General features: G+C 42.8%; 1 protein-coding gene across 1 annotated transcript in view; it reads left to right on the top strand.

Annotated features, from left to right (window-relative positions):
- The window catches only part of PLCG1 (phospholipase C gamma 1), a 226,712-nt gene that overhangs the window by 53,089 nt on the left and 148,623 nt on the right, over window positions 1-25,000 (top strand). The window contains exons 3-7 of the mRNA XM_085892672.1: window positions 6,687-6,780; window positions 7,823-7,870; window positions 12,446-12,530; window positions 13,158-13,241; window positions 13,971-14,005. Coding sequence (XP_085748798.1) covers window positions 6,687-6,780; window positions 7,823-7,870; window positions 12,446-12,530; window positions 13,158-13,241; window positions 13,971-14,005 — 346 coding nt within the window. The remainder of the gene's footprint in view (window positions 1-6,686; window positions 6,781-7,822; window positions 7,871-12,445; window positions 12,531-13,157; window positions 13,242-13,970; window positions 14,006-25,000) is intronic.

Raw genomic sequence — 25,000 nt, 5'->3', positions numbered from 1 at the left:
TTCTTAGGCTGCATGCAAAGTTTCAGGCTGCTCAGTTTTATGGTTTTGGAGTTATGGAGGAGACACACTGACACACACGCACACACACATTGACATTTATTTGTATAGCTATGCAATTGTATTATGTGTATATATATATATATATATATATATATATATATATATATATATATATATATATATATATATATATATATATATATTGTGACGTCCACGGGACTTGAACAGTCCCGCCAACGTAGAATGAGCCGAAACGATGGAGGCGGTTTATTTCTATAACCCAAAGATGGCGGTTCTAATCGCTCTACCGCAAACGGGACGAGGAAGGTGGCACAAGTCGCTTTTCACTGAGTTGATAACGTTTATTTTCTCTAACCAGAAATAACAAGACTCGGCAAGAAGAGGGATCCGGGGCGATTCGACGGGATAGTGGTGTGGGTTCGGGCGTGGGGAAAACACAGACAATTCCAATGAATATACAAATCTCAAACCCTCTAAGGCGCCAGGTACACACACACACACACACACACACACACACACACACACACACACACACACACACACACACACACACACACGTAGCTGGTCCTGGTGGTCAGGCTGGCCCGTGGTGTGGACGCAACAGTCCCTGGATTGGCATTGGACGAGCTGGCCTTGCTCTCGTCAGGGGGGCAGGAGAAACCGTGGTGCTGTCGACCTCCTGGTCTTGGCCCAAGTCCGCTCACATCCGCCAGGGAACCAGTTCTGGCGCCAACTTGCGAGCAGGAGAGGGAGGCAGGTCCGCCCGCCGTTCGACCCTGTACTCCGAGCCAGCAGAACCCCAGAGCCAACCGAGGTGAGGCACGAGGCTCAGCAAGGCTACAAGACACGATGAAACCAGGATCGAAAACAGCCCAACAAAAAGCACGCTCCCAGCACAACAGCCTCCACCAAGACGGTCTTTCTGTCCCGATCTTCTTCCTCTTCACCTTTTCCCCGAACAGAGCCTTTTTATCCTCCCGTCCTCGTCACAACCAATCGAGCCGTTTTACTGACCCTGCGCCGTCACCTTCCGCCAATCGTGATCACGGGGCGGAGCCATCCGCAGTACTGTCCTGTGACGTCACGGCAAGCCTCCAGAGAATACTAAAAGGGGTTTACGCAGACACACTTACCCTATCCCGTATCCCTATCTAATTACGTGACAATTACCATTTCCCCCTTGAAGAAATGGACATTTACTAGACAACTTATCACCACTGAATTGCTACTTATTACATCGAGATCCTGGTACACTCGAACAGCATGGCATACCTAATTAAACATCCTAATTACCCTTTGAATGCATACCCCCCCCTCAAACGTAACACTGCCCCCTCCTCTGGTACCGCAGCTCCTGCAAGGTATATCACAGGCGCTACCGTACCAGCCTTAACACTTACTGACTCACACCTATTTAACCTAACGAAATAAAGTAGGAGGGGCAATGGGCAGCGAGTCGCAGCTAACTTACCTATCCTGCTTAATGTACTACCCCCTTATGGCCTTATCCTCGCCTAAACAATCATTCGTTTTTTTTATTATTATTTTTTTATTTTATCACATGAGAGCACTGAGCGAAGTTGCACTCCATCCTCTGGATCATCGCTCTTGCCCAACACTCTTCCAGTGATCTGGGGAGCGGAAACAAAAGGTTCCACAAAAAAAAAAAAACACAACACTTATACTTTACATTCCTACTCTAAGCCTTAACGATACTATTCACGGGATATTTACACTTGACCGCGTCCCCCAGTGGATGCTAATAGACCCAGCGTTACCTGGGGAGCCAATTTTCAAATTTGCTTGCCCCAAAATTATGCGGACATCATGCCCTTGCTGCACATGTCAAGTTGTGCGGGATCGAGTGGGACTCGCACATCTTCACAACACTCACACCATGCTCATCATCACATTTCTAGGTCATGGTCCCCATTTTAATGATGCAGGCTGAATCCCGTCATGGCCGTGGGGTGGGTTACCACAAGATGATGGGGGCATCTCAGGTGCAACCATGCCCACAGGTCAGCTTTAGTCCAACCCGGACGTTTCTCCGCCCCCGCTCCCTTTGATTCCCACCCTCCCTGGTAGCCATCAGCTCTAACCCCGTACAACACACTGGAAGGGGTCTCACTGGCTCCTCTGGCCTTCCTGGGTCGCCAAGGTCCTACCCGCCTTGGTCGCCCAACCAGACCCTCTCCCAGTTGCCTCCAGACACTGTCACCGTTAGCCACCAGGGGTGAATCTCCTTGAAGGGGGTCGCAATTCCCGCTCACCGTGAGCTTCAGCAATCCCTGTGGACAAGCACATCATCCCCACCCACAAAACCCACATGACTCCCCCACCCCATCGGCCTTACATGTGACACCTGCATTTCTAACACTTCACCGACCATGACCTTCCCTGTTACCACACCATCTCCAATAAAAAAAATCAATGTGTGCACCATACATTTCACTTCTTAACTTAAAACAACTCACACAGCACTTCTCACCCGATCCACGCACCAGCCATTGAAGGCACTCGTGCCCGCTTTGTTACCAATTACCCATTGTCCCTATTGTCACTCTAAAACCCAGCAGCACTTACAAACCCATGCCAATTTTTCCACAATTCACTTTTTTCACCAAAGGAGGGCACTTCGCCACAATCTCAGCAGCCGAGCATGGCCGTATATGCTCAGCCCAATCTAGTCTCCCCGACCCCCGACAGTGATCTCCGGACCCGACCTATGAAAGGGCATCTCGGATAGACCTGGCGGTTCAGCAGGAGGATTCACCCTCTCCGAGTCTAAAAGTCTATTGGAGGGTCCCTCCATCGCCGGGTACCGGCAATATCGTTGCATGTGTCCTCTTCGCCCGCACCGGAAACAACTCCCCAGAAAAGGCCCCCGTGAGTATCGGTGAAATGTATCTTCCGGTTCCGGACCCCTTCGGCCATAATCGAATTGCTCTATTGGCTGGGCTGGACCCCGCCGCTTTGGCGCACTAACTACCGGATTACCCTTTATCAAACTCGACAGTTTCTGGCAAATTTCCTGAAACATTTGGGTAATGCCAATTTCTCCCAGCCCCCCTCCCTGATCCTGGATCTCCGCCTGTCGGATCGTCACCGATGGCCTCTCTGGAACCCGACCCGGCCGACTCCACGAGGCCAGCCTGGCCGCGCACTCGGTGAAAGGTGGGTGGATCCTGTAACTCCACTAGCGCTCGGACCTCAGGGTCAGGAAGAGCAGCTAAAAATTTCTCTAGTGCCAGTCTGTCCCACGCCTCCACTGTAAGGTCCCGAAACGCGATCCTGACTGATTGGTAAATGTCCTGTGCCAGCTCCTGCACTGTCTCACCCGGCTTTAATCTGCGGTGCTGGAGCTGGGCCCGCACCAGATCACAGTTCGCTGCAAACCCAAACCGACGGCTCAATGCCTCGCAAATGTGGGAGCTGGTCAACATCCCTCCGCGATCACGTTTAACACATCTGCGGCTGGTCCCCGCAACGTTGCCACCAAATTCCCTGTACGTTCCCGCTCATTCCACCCGTTTAGTTGGGAAATGCACTCAAATTGCGTCAGAAAAGCTTCAACGCTCCCTGACCCGTCGAAATTTACCAGGGGGATCACTTTCCCGGTTGCCCGCTTCCCAGTTTCTCCCTTGTCCGAATCCAGCCCAGGGATCAAACACCCTTGTGGCTGCGTATCCAATTTCGGAGCCCACTGTGGCCAAAGATGTTTTGTGGTGAGGGTCTCATGGGTCAATTTTTCCTCCTGTTCCAAACGTTGAATGGACCGATTCACCTCTTCCCGCAGGATCTTCTGGGCCCGCACAACCTCCTGCAAGGCTCCGTCGCGAGTTTGTAGCTGCTCCTCAACCAACCCGGACACTCTACTTACAAAAGACGGCTCTACCAGGCCTTTATCCAAGACTTCATCTTGGCTCATAATTTTATCTTGTTCGTTCAAACGAGCCTCCAATCCTTTTACCTCCTCCGCCAAATTCATCCCTTGCTTCCTCAGCTCTCCCCACTCTTCAACTTGCAGCTGCATACGAGCATCCACACAGGCACGATGACGTTCCAGGCTTTCATCCACTTTATCAACCCGAATGTTCGTTGCATCAATTTTATCTACCAATCTTTTTCGTATATTTTCCCCCTCCAATGTAATTTCTATCTTTGTTTCCTCCAATCTATCCTCGAATTTACTTTGTATTTCCCCCAATTGAACATCCACACACTCCTGCATCTCAGTTTTCATTTTCTCCATCTTTTCCCCCAATTCATCCCTCATTAAATCAATCCGTGCACCCAACTGTTCCCCCATTACCCCCAATTGATCTGTCATTTCTACCCTCTGTGTCACGAATTGATTTGCCATTTCTGCCGTCATTTCTGCCCTCTGTGCCGTAATTTCTGCCCTCTGTGTCACGAATTGATTTGCTATTTGTACTGTCATGTCTGCTATTAAACGTTCCAACATTGTCTGGATCGTCATCGTGCCAGTTTCCGGCGCTGCCGGCCCCGTTACGGGCGATGAAGCACGGTCCACGCTTGGAATGGGGGAGGTTTCAATCCTACCCCCGTCTCTCCCTCCTTCCCCCGACTCGCTGCCAGACACGTGGCCTTCCTCCTCAAACATCTGCACATCCGCCATGGTGCAGAAGACCCGTTTGCCGCCAATTAATTTTAATTTGAAAAATCCCGCCAAAATTTTCCCGCGCTTTTCTGTAGTAATTTTATATTCCAATTCGTGGCGAGATTTTAATCCTGGTATATAATTTAGAGGGGTTCGAACATCCAACACCCTGACACCAATCTGACGTCCACGGGACTTGAACAGTCCCGCCAACGTAGAATGAGCCGAAACGATGGAGGCGGTTTATTTCTATAACCCAAAGATGGCGGTTCTAATCGCTCTACCGCAAACGAGACGAGGAAGGTGGCACAAGTCGCTTTTCACTGAGTTGATAACGTTTATTTTCTATAACCAGAAATAACAAGACTCGGCAAGAAGAGGGATCCGGGGCGATTCGACGGGATGGTGGTGTGGGTTCGGGCGTGGGGAAAACACAGACAATTCCAATGAATATACAAATCTCAAACCCTCTAAGGCGCCAGGTACACACACACACACACACACACAAACACGTAGCTGGTCCTGGTGGTCAGGCTGGCCCGTGGTGTGGACGCAACAGTCCCTGGATTGGCGTTGGACGAGCTGGCCTTGCTCTCGTCAGGGGGGCAGGAGAAACCGTGGTGCTGTCGACCTCCTGGTCTTGGCCCAAGTCCGCTCACAGCCGCCATGGAACCAGTTCTGGCGCCAAATTGCGAGCAGGAGAGGGAGGCTTCGACCCCGTACTCCGAGCCAGCAGAACCCCAGAGCCAACCGAGGTGAGGCATGAGGCTCAGCAAGGCTACAAGACACGATGAAACCAGGAACGAAAACAGCCCAACAAAAAGCGCGCTCCCAGCACAACAGCCTCCACCAAGACGGTCTTTCTGTCGCGATCTTCTTCCTCTTCACCTTTTCCCCGAACAGAGCCTTTTTATCCTCCCGTCCTCGTCACTTCCAATCGAGCCGTTTTACTGGCCCTGCGCCGTCGCCTTCCGCCAATCGTGATCACGGGGCGGAGCCATCCGCAGCACTGTCCTGTGACGTCACGGCAAGCCTCCAGAGAATACTAAAAGGGGTTTACGCAGACACACTTACCCTATCCCGTATCCCTATCTAATTACGTGACAATTACCATTTCCCCCTTGAAGAAATGGACATTTACTAGACAACTTATCACCACTGAATTGCTACTTATTACATCGAGATCCTGGTACACTCGAACAGCATGGCATACCTAATTAAACATCCTAATTACCCTTTGAATGCATACCCCCCCTCAAACGTAACAATATATATATATATATATATATATATATATATATATATATATATATATATATATATATATATATATATATATATATATATATATATATATATATACATAGTGCAAATTAAGGATTAAGCAACCTTTGTGTATATATATATATATATATATATATATATATATATATATATATATATATATATATATATATATATATATATATATATATATATATATATATATATATATATATATATATATATATATATATCCATTCTGCATATGGAATACAAAAAAAATTATATGCAATTGATATGATTTCCGACAAGGAACTCACCTTCAAAGGTGATGTGGAAGTACCGATGCTTTTGCCCAGCTCCGCCCCTCTCAGGCAAAACTCTTATTTCATGTATAGAAATCAAAACTTTGTATAGAAATCAAAACTTCGTGTAGAAATCAAATAAAAGACTGCGCGCGCACACACACACACACATACACACACACACATACACACACACACACATACACACACACACACACACACACACACACACACACACACACGCGCACACACACATGCACACACACATACACACATGCACACACACACACACACACACACACACACACACACACACACACACACACATGCACGCACATGTATAGCAAGTGTTGACATTGCAGGTGTGGTGTATGAACTGTCGGTTGAACATTTTACAGTTTATCATAGTCCATGATGATCCACCATATCATACTACCTGTAATGCCGGGATATGTTGTTCTTCCCAAGTGCAGCTGATTCTAAAGAGGATGTGAACATTTGGGTGACTGGGTTGAACTGGTTGGTTGCAGACACCCTCAGGGCTCCCACACCCATCCAGATTGACCGGTGAGGATGGAGGGTACGCTTGTTGAATTAATTTGACACTTTGTCGCTGTTTTACTTTTACTTTGACCTTTATGTGGTAAGTCAGCACAGCAAGAAGGAGATCTGTTCAGGACAGAACTTGGGAATCAATTGTGGGATTTTTATCATGATCTAATGCTCATGGAGAAGCATGTCCATATGTCACATTCAGGATGAAGACACTATTAGACATCAGTGTACTTCATTCGTCAAGTACATGGACATTAGTAGACATTGGGCAAATACCTGCATATGTTTTCCGCTTGGACCTCGGGTCAAATGGGAACACGAACAGGCAAACCCATTCGTCAATTTTAACAACATTAATCAGTTGTGCTTTAATGTATTTCTCATACTTGGGGTTGGATATCTGAGCTGGATTGAAGTATGAATCATTGTGTAATTTATCTATTAAGGAAATGGTCTGACTGATTTAATAACAGTGGATTAACCATTGCAAATGACTTGGGATGGGCTGATTTGTTTGGGGTGGGGTAGGAGACTGGGGAAATGGAAGTGGAAAGGAAGACAAAGGATTTGAAAGGAGCACAGAGTTAGAAAGTATTGCCTTGTTTTACTGCATTATTCTTCAGAGAGGTGTTCTTGCAAACGTATTTATTACTGCAGGCCAATTACAGAGAAATTCAAACCACTCATCGATATATGTTCTGTATATGAATGTATCTCTATTTGATCTATCCCAGGCAAAAAGTAATTCTTCTGTTTCCTGTAGTTCCATTCCTTTCCTGTAGTAATTCTCTGCAGACTACTGTAGTAGGACCTGCTACCAACTCTAGGATATGAGAGTACAACCCTCATTTACTACATTTCTGTTGCATTTTTTTCCCTGGGATAGTATTACTTTCCTAAATTATTGATATTCAAAAAGGCTTAAATGGGAATCTAATTGTTTAAATTTCACTGTGGATTGAGTTTTTTGAAAGTCAAACTATATTACAGTCTTTCCCATTTGCCGTTAATCAACATGCGCTCACACCTGCTCCCCTCTCTCCACCATGTGCAGATGGCTGCGTAAACAATACTATGCTGTAGACAGGAACAAGTGCAATGGGTAAGTTGAGGCCAGCAATACGGCTCACATCGTTGAGGATGCAGTAATGAAATTGCCTTGGAAGCTGTACGTGTAGCCATGTCTTTTGCTTTTTTAATTTCCCTTGAAGTTGCCTTAGAATAAAAGAGGATTGCCCAAAAAGCAAGAAATAACTTTAAATCCTGGTGCGATTACCTGCTGTTTTGTTTTATTTTTAATCATTTTTGAGGTTTTCAGTTCATTGCATTTTGGATCTTTATCGAAAATATATTTTAAACAATTATTGCTACTCAAATAATGTGACTAACATCTGGTATATATCCCTTGCTCTTTGCCATTTTTTTATCCTCAGCTAGAAATACCTTATTTTTCCAGGAAACCTGAGCAATCCGATAACACAGTGTTGTGGGAAGTCTGTTCTTGTGCAAGAGGAAGTGATGCACACAAAGCACCTGGCGGGGCAGGAAGAAATGTTGTGGACATATGACAGTCATGCTTTTGGTCTGCACAAACAAAGCCATGTATTGACAATTCTCGATTCAAAACCTGCAGAAGCACTTCCCGTTGATAAATAGCACGGTCGCAGCTCTTACTTTTCACTTTCTGCTATTCCATGCTTTCATTCCCCAACACAACATTGTAGATGTTTGGATTATGACGTTGTTTTAAATCTTCTTCGTTTAAAAACAATACCTGTGAATATTATCAACAGACACTGTATACATATTGTGGGACCACTTTTATTGCCGAGTTTCAGAACACCAAGTCCCAGAGAAAGGTGATGATGAAGTTTGATTGAAAAATAGTAATCCCTTGTCAGGTTGTCGGCACTTCAGTCAGAATGATTTCATCCATCCTCACTATCCAGAAATCAACCTTGGGAAATTTCATCAACAGGATGGTTATAGACAACATCAGCCATGATCATCAATTTAATAAACTAACAGAAATGACCACATAAGGGAGGAGAACCTTGCACACCAAACCTGCATGATGTAAGGGAAAAAGTTTGGGGGAGCCATTGGGATGTTATCATTGAAATTCTGTCCCATAAGCTTTGACATGACAGTGAATGTGAGACCAAAATAACATTATTCTATTGAGTAACTTGAAACATGGGTTTTGCCTTAAAGATCATGCACGCACATTCACACAGGTTTAAATAGACAATCACAGTTCTGGAACTTTAAAGATACTATGTGAATTGAGAAATGATTTTAAGAGTCTTAAATTTGAATTTCTTGGATGAACAAGTAAGAAAGACATAAAATGTCATCGCCCCTATTGTTGTAGTACTTTTGCTGTACAGAGTTAATGGATTAGCCCACATTGATGTTCAACTAAAATAGCTACCAGTCGGCCATCTTTGATCAGATCGCAAAATTAAGCGAAGTGCACGTGCATGCCATCATGTACTGTGCTTGCACCAAGTTTGAACGAACAAAATCGAACCATGCATGTCTGAGAAATGGTTGGGGACACATTTAAGTTACAAAATGGCCACCAGTCGGCCATCTTGGATCTGATCTCAAAAAATATGAAAGGCATGTAAGCCATCAGTCATTATCTGTGTGCCAAGTTTGAACAAGATCGGTAAATGCATGTCCGAGGAATGGTTGGGGACATGTTCAATACCGGGGTTTTTTTTAAACCAAAATGGCCAACAGTCTACCAGTCGGCCATCTTTGATCAGATCGCAAAATAAAGTGAAGTGCTTGTGTACGCCATCGTGTACTGTGCGTGTGCTAAGTTTGAACAAAATCAGGCCATGCGTGTCTAAGAAATGGTTGAGGACACATTTAATCTATCTGTAATTCCAGGTGTGTGTGTGTGTGTGTGTGTGTGTGTGTGTGTGTGTGTGTGTGTGTGTGTGTGTGTGTGTGTGTGTGTGTGTGTGTGTGTGTGTGTGTGTGTGTGTGTGTGTGTGTGTGTGTGTGTGTGTGTGTGTGTGACCGCTGTTTCTCGACAACCACTGATTTAATTGAAACTTGCCAGGTATATTGCTGGGGACCTGAGTATGTGCCTTTTCAAGGTTTGATATTAATCGGACAAGTGCTTCCCAGGTTATGGCCATTTATTTACCAACCAATGACAAGACACGTTGCTGCGTGGGCGTCGCCGATGGGGAAGAGAACCTCAGCCGCGTTCCCCATTACGGGTTACAACGTACGGACTTCCGGAAAGTGATGACTTCCTGTATTCGAATAATTTCTCAATTTCTTATGCGCATTTATAGATAAACACAATGCCCCAATCCAGTCGTCGTTTACGAGAGCGAAGGAACGGCATGTGTGGTTGTTTGAAAGATTAAAAAAAAAATTTTGCATGTACGTTTTTTTTCTTTTCTTTTTTTTCTCTTCTCTTCTCTTTGTGTTTTTCCTTGCGATGACATTGCGAAAAGGCAAAATACGTTTGCGGTAATTGAATAATTGGCCATTAAAACAAAATTGCGAATAATCGTAACTGCGATATGCGAACTTCCGTGCCACGCACGTACGGGCAAGCGAGAGCGAAGGAACGGCCTGTGTGGTTGTTGTTTCTGGCTCACGGTTTGAAAGTTTTTTTTTTGCACGTACAGGCACGTAATCGTATAACAAAATTGCCGCCAGTCGGCCATATTGGATCTGACATCGAAAAAAAAAAGTGACGTGTTTATGTAAGCCATCATTCCTTATCTGTGTGCCAAGTTTGAACAAGATTGGTAAATGCATGTCCAAGAAATAGTTGAGGATGTGTTCGACACCGGGTTGTTTTTTACAACTAAAATGGCTGCCAGTCGGCCATCTTTGATCGCATTGTGAAACAAAGTGGTTTGCTTATGTATACCATCATTTATTGTCTTTATGCCAAGTACGAATAAAATCGGTCCATACATGTCCGATATATGGTTGCGGACGCACACATGGACACGAAAATCTAGACCAAATCCATAAGCCCCCATTTCAGACTAAGTCCAATGAGGGCTAATAACATTAGGACTTAGGCTTTTCAACTAAATCCTTGATACCAATTTGTAGGTTTTATTAGGGCTGGGCGATATCTCGATATTATCGACTCATTAAGATAATGAATCAATATCGTCGCCATGATACTACATTTTTCAAACTGTCGATGTATCGGCACATTCTATAGTGGAAAAAGTGTTGTATGGAATCGTAAACTGAAGATTTTGAGACGTATTTTTATTGATTTAGGAAGAATATCGACATGAAGGACTAATTTTGTCAGAAAGCGATATTCACAACGCCAGTCTCTACAATCTACACCATTTCGCCTTTCATACGACTGGTGAGAAAACCTCGTCTCGTCTCAGTTGCCAGTTCTCCTGCTTTATCCTCAGGGTCTACTGGTGAGGATCCTGAGCATGTGTCCGAGGTGGAGGGGGACTATTTGCACTGGTACAATCACCCCATCTTAACTACGACTCAGACACCGTGCATGAAAGCTTTTTTCAAGATGGTGAAATGTTCATTAAAAAAGCGCTGCCCCTCGGGCAACTCACAAACATTTTGCCCCCAGAACGACAAACACCATAGACAAACACAACACTCACCCCCCCCCCCCAAACCACCATTGCGGTTGATGTGCATTTAATCCCCCCATGCACCCATCGTAAATAAAATAACTTTAAAGAAATAGATAAGCATGTGACAGGTTGTGTTCCGGATGTCGGGGTGACGTACACGTTCTCAGAGGCCTACCCGAGCACCAGATGTAATGCCGTAATGATGTCCTAGCGAAAAGAGCATGCCTTGCAGAGGAATGGATGGAGAAATCCAGTGACTCTAATATACACTGCAGATGAAATCCGATGTTGGGCTACAGCGGCTTCTTCGCCGCTCTGCAAAAATGCAATTGATGGTCAGAAATACCCATTATGATGTTGTGTTTGCATGATAATGTCACAAACACTGCTTTAAATGAGAGCACACAAAAGTGTTTAGATCAATTTCAGGAAAGATTACATGGCGACGAGCAGTGATATCTTGGAGCTATTGCACAGTGGGTTGTCATTAGTTTGATATAAACATGGAAGGTGTGTATTCCCCCTCCATCTCCACCCCCTCCCCCACTCCATCCAAGCACCAGCTATCACTGCTTGGTGGTCACACTATATTAGCATAAGTGATTGCGCATTGTTGATATATCACCTGATCGTCGATATTTGGAGGGACGATAATCGACTCTCAGAGATATCAAGATCGCCCAGCCCTAGATTTTATTCCTTCTCAGCAAACAACTACGAATAGCACTGATAACATTATTTGAAATAAAGGATGCAGATTCAGTATATTATTATTGTATGTCCCAATGTTAGAATAGTTCACTCATTGTAGGTGTTGCAAAAAAGACAAAATGCAAAGAAAAAATACATCCTCTGTCTCTGTCTCTCTGTCCCTGTCTCTCTGTCTGTCTCTGTCTCTCTCTGTCTCTGTCTCTGTCTCTTTCTGTCTGTATACATATATGTCTGTCTGTCTGTATCTCTCTGTCTGTCTGTCTGTCTGTGTCTCTCTCTTTCTCTCTCTCTGTCTCTCTGCCTCTCTGTCCCTCACCCTCTCTCTCGCTCTCTGTCTCTCATGTTTTCTTTCATTACAGGGTAAACCGAAAAGATGTGAAAGCCATGTTGCCACAAATGAATTACAAGGCTCAAAACAGCAAACTATTACGAGATAAGTTCTCAGTGAGTAGCCATCTTTGGGTGTGATGGGAAAATTGCAAACCCACCTTCCACCTTTTCCACTCTACTATTTTTGCTGGCTTTGCAAACTACATGATCAGGAAAGGATAAACTGTAATTTTATACTCAAGGTAAAGGTAAATATAATGAAAGACTGCAGATAATGGCCTTGGTAATATGGGGGTCGTCGTAGGCAAGGTGCATTGGGGTTAGAGCATGTACATGAAAAATAATTTGGTGTGGAACAGATAGAGTGAGATACTTTGACGTTATGATCGTAAAGACCAAGTTGGTTTAAGATGAAACAAGTAATTTGGATGAAGTGGTTTGATGTAGATTAGGTAAAAAGCAACCTATGCAGGGTAGAGTAAAAAAAAGGAAGTGTTTTGAAGTAAAGCAGATAGAGGGAAATTTTGCTGAGAGTGGAGCAGGTAAAGGGGGAGGTGGTTTGGAATAGAGCTGATTAAAGATAACATGGTTTTGGTGGAAAGCAGGTGAAGAGTGAGCTATTTTGGTACGGGACAGGTAAATGGGGTGACTGTCTGTAAAGTGAATAAAGGATGAGATCGTTTAGGAGAGAGTAAACCATTTTATTCTGGCTTTCGTTGAATTTGTCTGATCTGTTTTCAGGAGCTGGAGGCAGGAAAAGGAGAGATTTCATTTCCCCTTTTTGTGATGTTTTATAAGAAGCTCATGTTTGAAGCACAGTGCCAGGTGAATCATGCTGTCTTGAAATTTTCCATTTGTTGCATTACAATTACCATCAATTTAGCTATCCTTTTCTACACAACAATAACAACGAGAATGGCACTCAGTTGAGCACATACCTCCGCTATGCTGAACAGTTTACATTTTGTATCCCACTGATAGGCTGGATCTACATCCAGACCTGAACCAAAATCTAATCGGCTTTTTCTTGTCACCGACCCAACTCATCCACCAAGTTTTGTTCAAATCCGTCCACAGCTTGTTGAGATATGCCACATGGTTTTTAGTCGCAATCTTAATGGTGAAGAATCACTTAAAAAAAATTATAGTATCCAGATCCAGATCTTCACCAAAATCGAATCAATTTATCCTTGTCACACACCCAGACTGTCCACCAAGTTTTGCACGGTAGCAGAGGCAATGACAACAAAGGTTTACGACAATTTTCACCTCTTTTCAGGGGCTCTGTTGATTAGTTATCTATTTTTAATGAAACAACCAATTCTTAATCACTACTTGCTTGTTTTGAACAATCCAGAGTTGCTTTAAAAAGTAAGTTGATGTGCTAAACAACTAGACTTAGACAAAGTGATGCACTTACAGGTAATAATGCAATCTAATGCCTTTTGCACTAAAGCAGCACTTTGCACTTAATAATTCCTGAAGCAACTGTAGATTGGTGTTCTTATCCAACATTGTTCTTGGTTACTAAATTTATACTTTGTTTTCATGCAGATTCTCGAACAAATGGATTTTGGTTTTTCAAGCCGGTAAGAGGTCTTATTCCGGTTTGTTTTTTTTGTATTAACCTGTTTATAAAAAGACACGTTTTGAAAACGAGCCTGCACTTAATCTTCACTTTGTACTTGACTATTTTGTGACCTTGACGTTTGACCTTTTGAACTCAAAACAATCTGCTTCTCGTGTTTTATTGGTGAACCAATTCAGTGACCTAATATGCAAACCCTGTTCAGTTTCAAATCAATTGTATGAAAATTGACGATTTTATGTCATGTTCACCTTCAAACTGTTTGACCAAATTATTGATTTTTCTTCTCCATATTCTCATTATAAAACTTTGTTGAAATTTTGATGACAAAAGCTCAAATGGTAAAAGACGTTATGGCCGGTACAGACATGCAGACAGAAGTGATTGCAAAACCCCGTCTCTTGCTGTGTTGGATGGTGGGCTCGTGTGTATGTGTGTGTGTGTGTGTGTGTGTGTGTGTGTGTGTGTGTGTGTGTGTGTGTGTGTGTGTGTGTGTGTGTGTGTGTGTGTGTGTGTGTGTGTCATCCATAACTCGAAGACCATGAAACCTAACGGCCTGAAACCTTGAGTCCACATGGAGGGAAATCGACCTAAGCAGCAGTTCTGACTGCTAGATAAAAAGAAATCGTCGTTTTTCCAATTTGCACATTCTTTGATACTCAAGATGTCTCGTCATCTCTGGTCATTTCCCGACGGTGTTTAGTATGACCCAGCCATCCGTTCCTTATCAACCATTTCATTTGAGTGCTTACTTAAGTGTTTAATAGTGGTGATTGAAATTGATTCCAAAGTATGCAATTGCAACCATGGAATGAAAATAAATTGAGTTGTGAATGGGAATTGACGTCGATTCCAAGTAATTCATACTTCATAGAAATAAGCGTTTTTTTTTTCAGGGGAAATTTTTTCATCTCTGTCTGGTATAATCGAGTTACACATGATCTGGTAAGGTATTGATTGAAAAGGAACATGCCCTTGGTGCATCCCGTTTGTAATATACAGTGCCTTCAGAAAGTATTCACACCCCTTGAGTTTTTCACATTTTGTTGCATTATAGCCTGAATTGAAAATCTGTAAAATTGAGGTTTTAAAAAAAAATTTTTGTCACTGATCAACACAAAATACCCCATAATCACAGTGGAATTTTTTTTTCATCTTTAGAAATTAATTTAAAACGAAAAGCTGAAATGTCTTGAGTCAATAAGTATGAAACCCCTTTGTGATGACACTCCAAATTGAGCTCAGTAGTCCATGGGCCCAGGCCAGAAATTCCACTTGTCGGTACCATCTAAGGAAACCAATCCTAGTTGTGATTTTTGAATTGGTGTATATATATATAGATCATATTTTGATGTGATAACCATTGCAGACTGGCAGCTTATTGGTAGTTATCATCTCTGGAATGTACCCACCCTCCGCATAATGAAAGCAAAAAGGCAAACAAATCTGGATATCCTCAGCTGTTATTGAATGATATTACCTTCATGGGATGTGTCGATAGTCCATTGTGTGATTTTCCCCCAAAACGTCAATATCTCAGAATGGTAAAATGGGAAAAATGCAAAATACATACACTAAGCTGCTCTTCTGGAACGGTTATCACATATTGAAATAATCATATAGTCCCTACCAATAACTTAGTAGCCCTAAAGTTTGGTTTCCCAGATGGTACTGATATGTGCCTGAGCCCATGGACTACAGGTGCATCCAATTTCCTTTGATCATCCTTGAGATGTCTCTATAACTTGAATGAAATCCAGCTGTGGTCAATTAAATTGATTGGACATGATTGAGAAAGAAACACCCCTTTCTATATGAGGTCCCACAGTTGACGGTGCATGTCAGAGCAGAAACTCCACCATGAAGTCCATGGACTTTTCCGTAGGATTCCACGATGGAATTGTGAGGAGGCATAGATCTGGGGAAGGGTTTTAAATAATTTCTAGCGTATTGAAAGTTCCTAAGAGCACAGTGAGCTCCATCATTCGGAAATGGAAAGAATATGGAACTTCCCAGATTCTTCCAAGAGCTGGCCGTCTGACCAAACTGAGCAACTGGGCAAGAAGGACCTTGGTCAGGGAGATGACGAAGAATCCAATGACCACTCTGACAGAACTATGGAGTTCCTTGGCTGAGATCGGAGAACCTGCCAGAAGAACAAGAGTATCTGTAGCACTTCACAAATCTAGGCTTTATGGGAGAGTGGCCAGAGTGAAGCCACTCCTGAGAAAAGGCACATGACAGCACACCTGGAGTTTGCCAAAAGGCACGTGAAAGACTCTGAGAGTATGAGGCAAAAGATTCTGTGGTCTGATGAGACGAAAATTGAACTCTTTGGTCTGAATACAAAGTGCTACGTCTGGCAGAAACTGAGCACAGCTCATCGCCCATCTAACACCATCCCTCCCCTAAAACATGGTTGTGGCAGCTTCATGCTATGGGGACGCTTTTCAGCGGCAGGGACTGGGAGACTTGCAAGGATAGAGGGAACAATGAATGGAGCCAAATACAGACAAATCCTTGAGGAGAACCTGCTTGAGAGTGCAAAAGACCTTAGACTGCACTGAAGATTTACATTCCAACTGGAAATTAACCCCAAGCATACAGCCAAAGCAAAGCTTCAGAACAAGAATGTGAAAGTCATTGAGTGGCCTCGCCAAAGACCAGACCTGAATCCCATTGAGAATCTGTGGAAAGACTTTAAGATTGCTGTTCACAAACGCTCCCAATCCAACTTGACAGAGCTTGAGCAAATCTGCAAGGAAGAGTGCGAGAAAATCCCAAAATGTAGATGTGCAAAGTTGATACAGACTTACCCAAGAAGACTCAAAGCTGTAATCACTGCCAAAATCACATTTACACAGTATTGACTCAGGTGGCTGAATACTTATGTAAATTAGATATTTCTGTATTTCATTCTAAATTTATTTGTAAAAATTTCGAAAAACATGATTTCACTCTGTCATTATGTGGTATTTTGTGTAGTTCTGTGACATTTTTTTTTTTAAATTTAATCCATTTTAAATTCAGGTCAGAACACAACAAAATGTGAAAAAGCCAAAGGGTGTGAATACTTTCTGAAGGCACTGGAGCAGCAAAAGCAAGTCAATTGCAATCTGAACACACCCCAAGGGCCATGCATTTCATTGGCATGTTCCTTTTAAATGAATGGCAAGGCATTTAGAGTTGGCCGGAAAAGCGTGCTGATTGCTTTTCTGACGGATGGGTCGGCAATACATCGACTGATGAAGTTTTGACAATGTGTCATAGAAAATGTCCAGAAATGCAGTTTGGAATAATTTTGCTAAGGTTAAAGAAGACGGTCCGAAAGTTACATGCTCATTTGTTCAATAGACATTGCTCATCACTGTAATACATCAAATATGCTGAAGAATTTGAAAAGCAAACACCAGAGATAGAGTACCACTTGGTGACGGTTGAGAATGCAGATTCAAAGAAACCATAGTTTACAATAGCAACAAGTTTGCTTTCGCAATCAACGATTCAAAGCACTTTTGCCCTGGTACGCTCCCTTCCCCTCCCCTCACGCTGCCTTCGCTTCCCAACCCCTCCTCGCTACCCCTCCTTCCTCACTCTCCCACCCTCCTTGCTCCCCTCCCTCCCCCATCCCCTCCTTACTCTCCTCCCTCTTTTTCTCCTCCCCCCCCCCCCTGTCAGCAAAGCAATGGATGGTATTTGCTAGTCCTTACTATGAGAGTGGTTTGTCTGTTTGTGTGTCTGTGCATCACCATTTTTATCAAAGATAGCTGAACGGATCTTCGTCAATTTTTCAGAGGTTCATCAGCAAGTGCCAGGGAGTGTTTTAGGTGAAAAAAAATTGATAAATCGTTTATTTTTTAGGATTTATTTTGTTTTTTAATTTCTCTCGTGCCAAAGCCTTTGTAGCTGTGTGAAAGGCAAAAAATTGATAAATAGTTATATTTTTTTAGGATTTCTTGTTTTTTTTAATTTCTCTATAGTGCCAAAGCCTTTGTAGCTGTGTGAAAGGCAAAAAATTGATAAATAGTTATATTTTTTAGGATTCCTTGTTTTTTTTTATTTCTCTCTAGTGCCAAAGCCTTTGTTGCTGTGTGAAAGGCAAAAAAATGATAAATAGTTATATTTTTTTAGGATTCCTTGTTTTTTTCAATTTCTCTCTTGTGCCAAAGCCTTTGTAGCTGTGTGAAAGGCAAAAAAAATGATAAATAGTTGTATTTTTTTAGGATTTATTTTGTTTTTTAATTTCTCTCTAGTGCCAAAGCCTTTGTAGCTGTGTGAAAGGCAAAAAATTGATAAATAGTTATATATTTTTTTAGGATTTCTTGTTTTTTTAATTTCTCTATAGTGCCAAAGCCTTTGTAGCTGTGTGAAAGGCAAAAAATTGATAAATAGTTATATTTTTTTTTACGATTTCTTGTTTTTTTAATTTCTCTATAGTGCCAAAGCCTTTGTAGCTGTGTGAAAGGCAAAAAATGATAAATAGTTGTATTTTTTAGGATTTCTTGTTTTTTTAATTTCTCTATAGTGCCAAAGCCTTTGTAGCTGTGTGAAAGGCAATATTAAATGTCCTTGACCCCATTCCTTAGTGGATGCAGGGAAGTGTTTTTGGCACCCACAAAAAATAGGGAAAAAATAAAATTGATTTCTTCAAAATGTCAACAAGATTAGAACAGCACCGGGCAACACCGGGTACCCCTGCTCGTAACACATAAAGGTAACAATTTGCCTGGGGAGGACTATAATGGGAAAGAATCCAGATGTGTAAAAGCAATCAAGGATGTGTTTGGTGAGTGCATGAGATAGTGATTTGCAGCCAATTTGAAAGACTCAACTGAGGAAGATGAGACGACAGACGCAAGGAGATGATTCCACAATTGGGAGAGTAAGTGGACTGAATGCAGTTATGCAACCAGTCTGGATTTTGAGAGTGAGCAGGTGAGTTTCTTGAGGAATGCGTGCAACCTGAGGTGTCTTGAAGAGGGCAAAGATATGAGAAGGCAGAAGTATCAAGGCCATATGTAGGCTTGTATAAAAGTGATTGAAAAAAAAATCGTTTTTTTTATTAGTATTTTTGTCTTCTTATTCTTTTCCTCTTCTTCTTTCATATGCAACACAAGGCTGCAAATACTAGCATCATTAGCTGAAGGCATGGCTGTACCTCTGTGGATTCGGGCAGGAATTTGTAGTTTTCCTTCTGTAGATTAGGGAATGTTTTGCCCTCTGTAGATGAGGGCAGGAATTTGTAATTTGTTCAGGGTGCCGACAATAGCTCGCCTACTCTTCATGAAGGGCATCGTGGGATCTTTAACATCCACCAACTGATGCTGGCAGATGGGACTCCTAGTTTAATGTCCATCCGAGGGACGGCACTTACATTGCTGCCTCGCCCTGCCTCTGAGACACCAAAATGACAGTTTGTAGCTGGGCTGAGATTCAAACCCAGGCTTGACGGCTCAGAAGCAAGCGTGTGTACGTCTCGGCCATTGTATGTTTTTTTTTTTAAATAATGATCATCCAATAAAATATAAACGAGCCATTTTGTGAAGCTTGTACTGTACATCGGGAAGGTCAATTGTCATTCATATTGCATTATTGGCACAAAAATTGTGTTAATTTGTTGAAAATTTGAAAAATGGTTTGTATATATTCGGGACTGGACTTTAAAGGTTTTGTTGGAACTTTCAATTTGCTGGTCTTTGAGGGGGTTAAGGACCCATTTGCTGACATCTAACACAATTTTGGTTTGTTTAGAAAGTTATGTTCTCATTTGGGAGTTTTAAGAAGAAAACTTTACAAGACAACTTTGACCTTTATCTCAAGTTTCTCAAAAATAATGATCATTGCAGCAAACTAACACCTGCCCACACCCCGGAGGCATGTTTTTTTTTGTGTTTTTTTTTTCCTCTCGGGCGGTATATATTTACTATTTGTCCGCCTAGCTGGTGGGTGACTTTTCAGGGATTGTAAAGTGTGATTTTGCAAGACTACTACACCATATTTGCCACATACACAAGGGGCATGCACTGAATGTATTTAAATATGTGGTTTGATGTTGAATGCAGTGTCAAAGTGCCAATATATCAAGAAAACAAATGTAATTTGTGAGTTTTGTTCTATCATGATGTTTCTTAGCCAGTTTCTTTCTACACGCATCTGCAAGTCATGTTTAATCAAACAATATTGTTACGGATCCGGGGTTCGAGTTTTGCAATGAGGGGAGAAGCACTCGAGTTTCTCCTGAACACCCAGTCCTGATAGTACTGTACAGGCATTTTAGCAGAAATATTTGGTCAACCTCCCACAAATTGCAACAAAAGCAAACTCAACAGATTTTGATTCCTGGATATGTCCTCAGTGACAGAAAAAAAAGTCCTAAGGGATCCTCCAGGGTGAAAGTCCTGAAATCATGGAAATCCAATATGGCCGCCACCTGGCTTCGGGGAAAATGAGAAAATTGTAAAGATTGATATTTTAATATGTAAATATGTTTTTCTGCATTCTATTTGTTTCGAGTTATGGTCAGTATATTGATATACAAGAATGATTATAAAAAAGTGAAATGTATTGAGGGTAAAATAAAAAATTATAGCTTTTTTGTCCAAAAATGTCAATTTTTTGTCCCGAAAAACAACATTTACCTGATACTGATTTTGGCTCCTGGACAAAAAAATGAAACGTTGAAGACACAAGATGAAATCAAGTCTATGGCAATGCAATATAATTATGTAAATCATTGAAACATGACAAAATTTACAATTCCACTCGGGGCAATCACATCTGCCTGACGAAGGTTTCAAAATGAAAATGACAATTCGCATTAAACTCAGAAACTACATCCATTATAAACTTACTATACATGTTGAGAAAAATCAAGCATATTAAAGTTAGAACTCGACAATGTCATCATCATCCTCATCATTGTCACATGGAGTGTTTGTGCAGCCAGAGCCCCTGCAGTTTCCACAAGCTGGAGTGCACTCAATGTTGTGCTTCTTGCATGTGCATCTCATGGTGCTACATTCAGCATGGCAGTTGCATCTAATGACACGTAACATCTTTTCAGGAGTTGGAGCTATTGATGTCTGAAGTGGCACAAAACCCTCGTCACACTTCTGCCAACCCCAGTCTGTCGGAAGAAGTTCATCTGCACATCCCTTCCATTCTTGGACTTGCAGATACATGTGCAGGCTGTGATACTTTGCTGCTTCTGATGTTGGTGGTAACGTCTGTGGTTGCACGTGAGAGGAGCTCCAAGCCACCTTGTCCCAGTTCCGCTGATACTGGAGGGTGTCCAGGGTGTCAGTTGACTTTCCGTTGTAGATTATCACCAATGTTTTTTGTCCTGCATCTGCCACATCACATACGGAAGCTGGATATGTATCAAAAACCTTGGCCTCGTCATGGAATGTGTTGTTTGCTTTGAACTTTTTGAGGGAAGCTCTCTTTCCAATCCCATGAAGACGAGATGTCGTGTCGCACCCAAGAACTGCATGTAGAAACAGTATGTGCTTGCATATGTCTGTACCAATCATTTTCTTTGTAGCCTTGATGTTCCAGATGCGAGGCTTCTTCGTGTTCTTCTTTGGCTCGGGACAAAAGAAGAGGTCATGGGATTCTAAGCTTGCATGGTAGCATAGGAGGACGAGGAGGTCTGTGTCATCACCAACTAACACAGTGTTGGTGACAGTAGCAGACTGCACGGCCTTCAGTACAATCAGGAGATCCCCTGAGGCATGGTGTGTCTCACAGTTCTTCTTCTTCTGAAGCTCTTCACTCAACATAAAAATGAATCGCTGTTTATTCTGCCTCTTGGCAAGAAACTGTTCCTTCTTCATTGTGAGACGCATGTCAGCTGTAAATGTCACAGTAATGCCAGCATTCCCTTTAGACCGTCTCTGGTGTGTCATGTCCTTCGTGTTGGTACTCTCATAAACATCAAACACAACTATGGCATCTCCGTACTTCTTCGTTACATAATCAGTGTACTGGTGGCATGTGTCTCTGTATGTAGATCCACGAGACCATGGAATGCGTTGAACAAGTGCCCCGCCATCCAAAACATACTGTTGCCCATCATTGGGGATATCGTCTGGGACATCGGATCCAAGAAGATCCCAGATGGCATCAGCAAAGACTGGCTTGTGTGCTTCTCGGAGCTGAAGAGAGGAATCAAAGAGAGCTGGTGGATAGCTGCACAGTTCATATTTGAAGGCCGACTCCAGTTCTTCTGCTGTCTGTGCAACAGTGATCAGTCTCTGGAAGAGGAGTTGTGGGTCAACCTGGACTTGCTCTCCATCAATCTTGACAGATGACTTCATGCCGAGGGTGACAACTTGGTCTTTCCTCTTAAATGTGTACTCGGCAGATGTGTTCCCATCCATAGATTTCAATATTTTGGCTCCTACAGCATGTGCTGTATCGACGTTGACAGTGGGGTGTGCATGAACTCCAGTGGCAATGTTCCTCAGACGTGGATCACTACTGAACGGATTCCGTTCCTGCAAATACTGAAGAGCTGATAGTGTGTCCTTCCAGTAACGAGATTGTCTTGCCTTGGTCACGTCCTTCTTCTGCTCTCCAGTGTTGTAGTTCACATCTGTGAGCTCCTGCATTGCCTGGTTTATTTCTGCACAGGCAGGCATTGATAGTAGTCATACCAGCCGTTGTTGCTCTGTCATTCCTCGCCCTCGTGTGAGCCCCCTGCTGGTCTTCAAACTTCTCATCAGAACTTGTTCGATGATCAGGTCAGATGAAAGACCTGCCCACAGGCGATCACTTCGTCGAACCACATGGAACCCCCCATCAAAACGTTGTTGGACATTGGGATGTTGAGTTTTGAGGTTGGACATCTGCTGCAGATACACCCTCGCAGATTTGGCATACAGGTTGTGGCCCGAGGCTGCCAGGTAAGGCAGCATTTCCTGGATGGCCTGTAGATGTAGTGCCCAGTTCCCAGTGCGCTCTGCCGGATGTATTTGCCTAGAATGTCCAGCATGTCCATATACTCAACCCTGAGTGCTGAAGTTCTAGAAGATATCTTTGCAGACTCGGCATGCTTCTGAAGGTGGTCTTTGATTCGTTTCAAGACGTCAGACTGGCATACCTCTTCCGACAGACTGGGGTTGGCAGAAGTGTGACGAGGGTTTTGTGCCACTTCAGACATCAATAGCTCCAGCTCCTGAAAAGATGTTATGTGTCATTAGATGCAACTCCCAGGCTGAATGTAGCACCATGAGATGCACATGCAAGAAGCACAACATTGAGTGCACTCCAGCTTGTGGAAACTGCAGGGGCTCTGGCTGCACAAACACTCCATGTGACAATGATGAGGATGATGACGACATTGTCGAGTTCTAACTTTAATACGCTTGATTTTTCTCAACATGTATAGTAAGTTTATAATGGATCTAGTTTCTGAGTTTAATGCGAATTTTCATTTTCATTTTGAAACCTTCGTCAGGCAGATGTGATTGCCCCGAGTGTAATTGTCAATTTTGGCATGTTTTGATGATTTACATAATTATATTGTATTGCCATAGAATTGATTTCATCTTGTATCTTCGTTTCTTTTTTTTTGGTCCAGGAGCCAAAATCAGTATCAGGTAAATTTTTTTTTTCGGGACAAAAAATTGACATTTTTGGACAAAAAAGCTATAATTTTTTATTTTACCCTCAATACATTTCACTTTTTTTTATCCCCCACCGTGTGGTGGAAGGGCGATATTGTTATCATCCGGGTCGTCCGTCCGGCTGTCCATCCGGCTGGCTGGCTGGCTGGGCGTCAACATTTATAGCTGTGAGTGCGATAACTCATAAACTGTTCGCCATATCGATTTGAAATTTGGGTCACACATGTACCACCTGAAAAGGAAGAAGCCTATTGATATTGGGCGTGGCCGGATCCAAGATGGCCGACTGGGGCGGTCGTCCGGCTGGCTGGCTGGGCGTCAACATTTATGGCGTCAACATTTATAGGTGTGAGTGTCACCACCGACTGGGGTGGCCATCTTGAAAAAAATGTTTTTTGTAATAAATGGAAAACCGTTTATCTGATTTCAATTATTTTTCAATGGCGGGGGATTCCCCATCTCTGATGGTATATTTATAATTATTATATTCTTGTATATCAATATACTGACCATAACTAGAAACAATTAGAATGCAGAAAAACATATATTTACATGTTAAAATATCAATCTTTACAATTTTCTCATTTTCCCCGAAGCTGGGTAGCGGCCATATTGGATTTCCATGATTTCAGGACTTTCCCCCCAGAGGATCCCTTAGGCCTTTTTTTCTGTCACTGAAGACATATCCAGGAATCAAAATCTGTTGAGTTTGCTTTTGTTGCAATTTGTGGGAGGTCATCCGACATTTTGACTGTACTATTAGGCCACCAGGCATGAATAACTTTGTACTCCATTTGGTTGGAAAGAAACCACGAACGCTGATTGGTACCACCAATCCTGGCAGGGTTTCACTACTTTGTGTGGTACTTTACTGGTGGACAGCCACACCAAGGGGAGTCTCGTGCCCTCGATGCGTACTTGCGTGGAACTTACCTGATCAGGTGCAACCGAGCAGAGTTGCCAAGTATGCACCGGCTAACAAGACAAAATCATGGGAAGAACTTCTGGGCTAACTACATGCGGACTTTGCTGGACCAATGGACGAAAAGATTGGGTACTTTCACAATAAGAGCAATTTATTTATAAAGCGAGGGTGAGGAAAGGCATATAGAACAATAAAACATTTTATCACCAAAGCAATATGTACATCATATTGCCAGAAGGAGAATATGTACATCAGAGGAAACAAGGATTGACGAGGTGCGGCAAAAGAAAATACGTGTATATACAAAAGAGGAGACAGTGCAGAGCTAACCTGATCTAAACTTCTGCAATCTTATGTTATGTAGACTTGACAGGCGCCATCAGACACATACCCGCGGAAATTTGAAAGTAGAGAGACAGAGAGACAGAGAGGGAGAGAGACA

This window comes from Eptatretus burgeri, chromosome 8, assembly GCF_056783735.1.
Source record: "Eptatretus burgeri isolate ZD-2024b chromosome 8, Ebu_testis_v1, whole genome shotgun sequence".
In the NCBI taxonomy this organism is placed as follows: Eukaryota; Metazoa; Chordata; class Myxini; order Myxiniformes; family Myxinidae; genus Eptatretus; species Eptatretus burgeri.
This window is presented reverse-complemented; position numbering and strand designations above follow the sequence as displayed.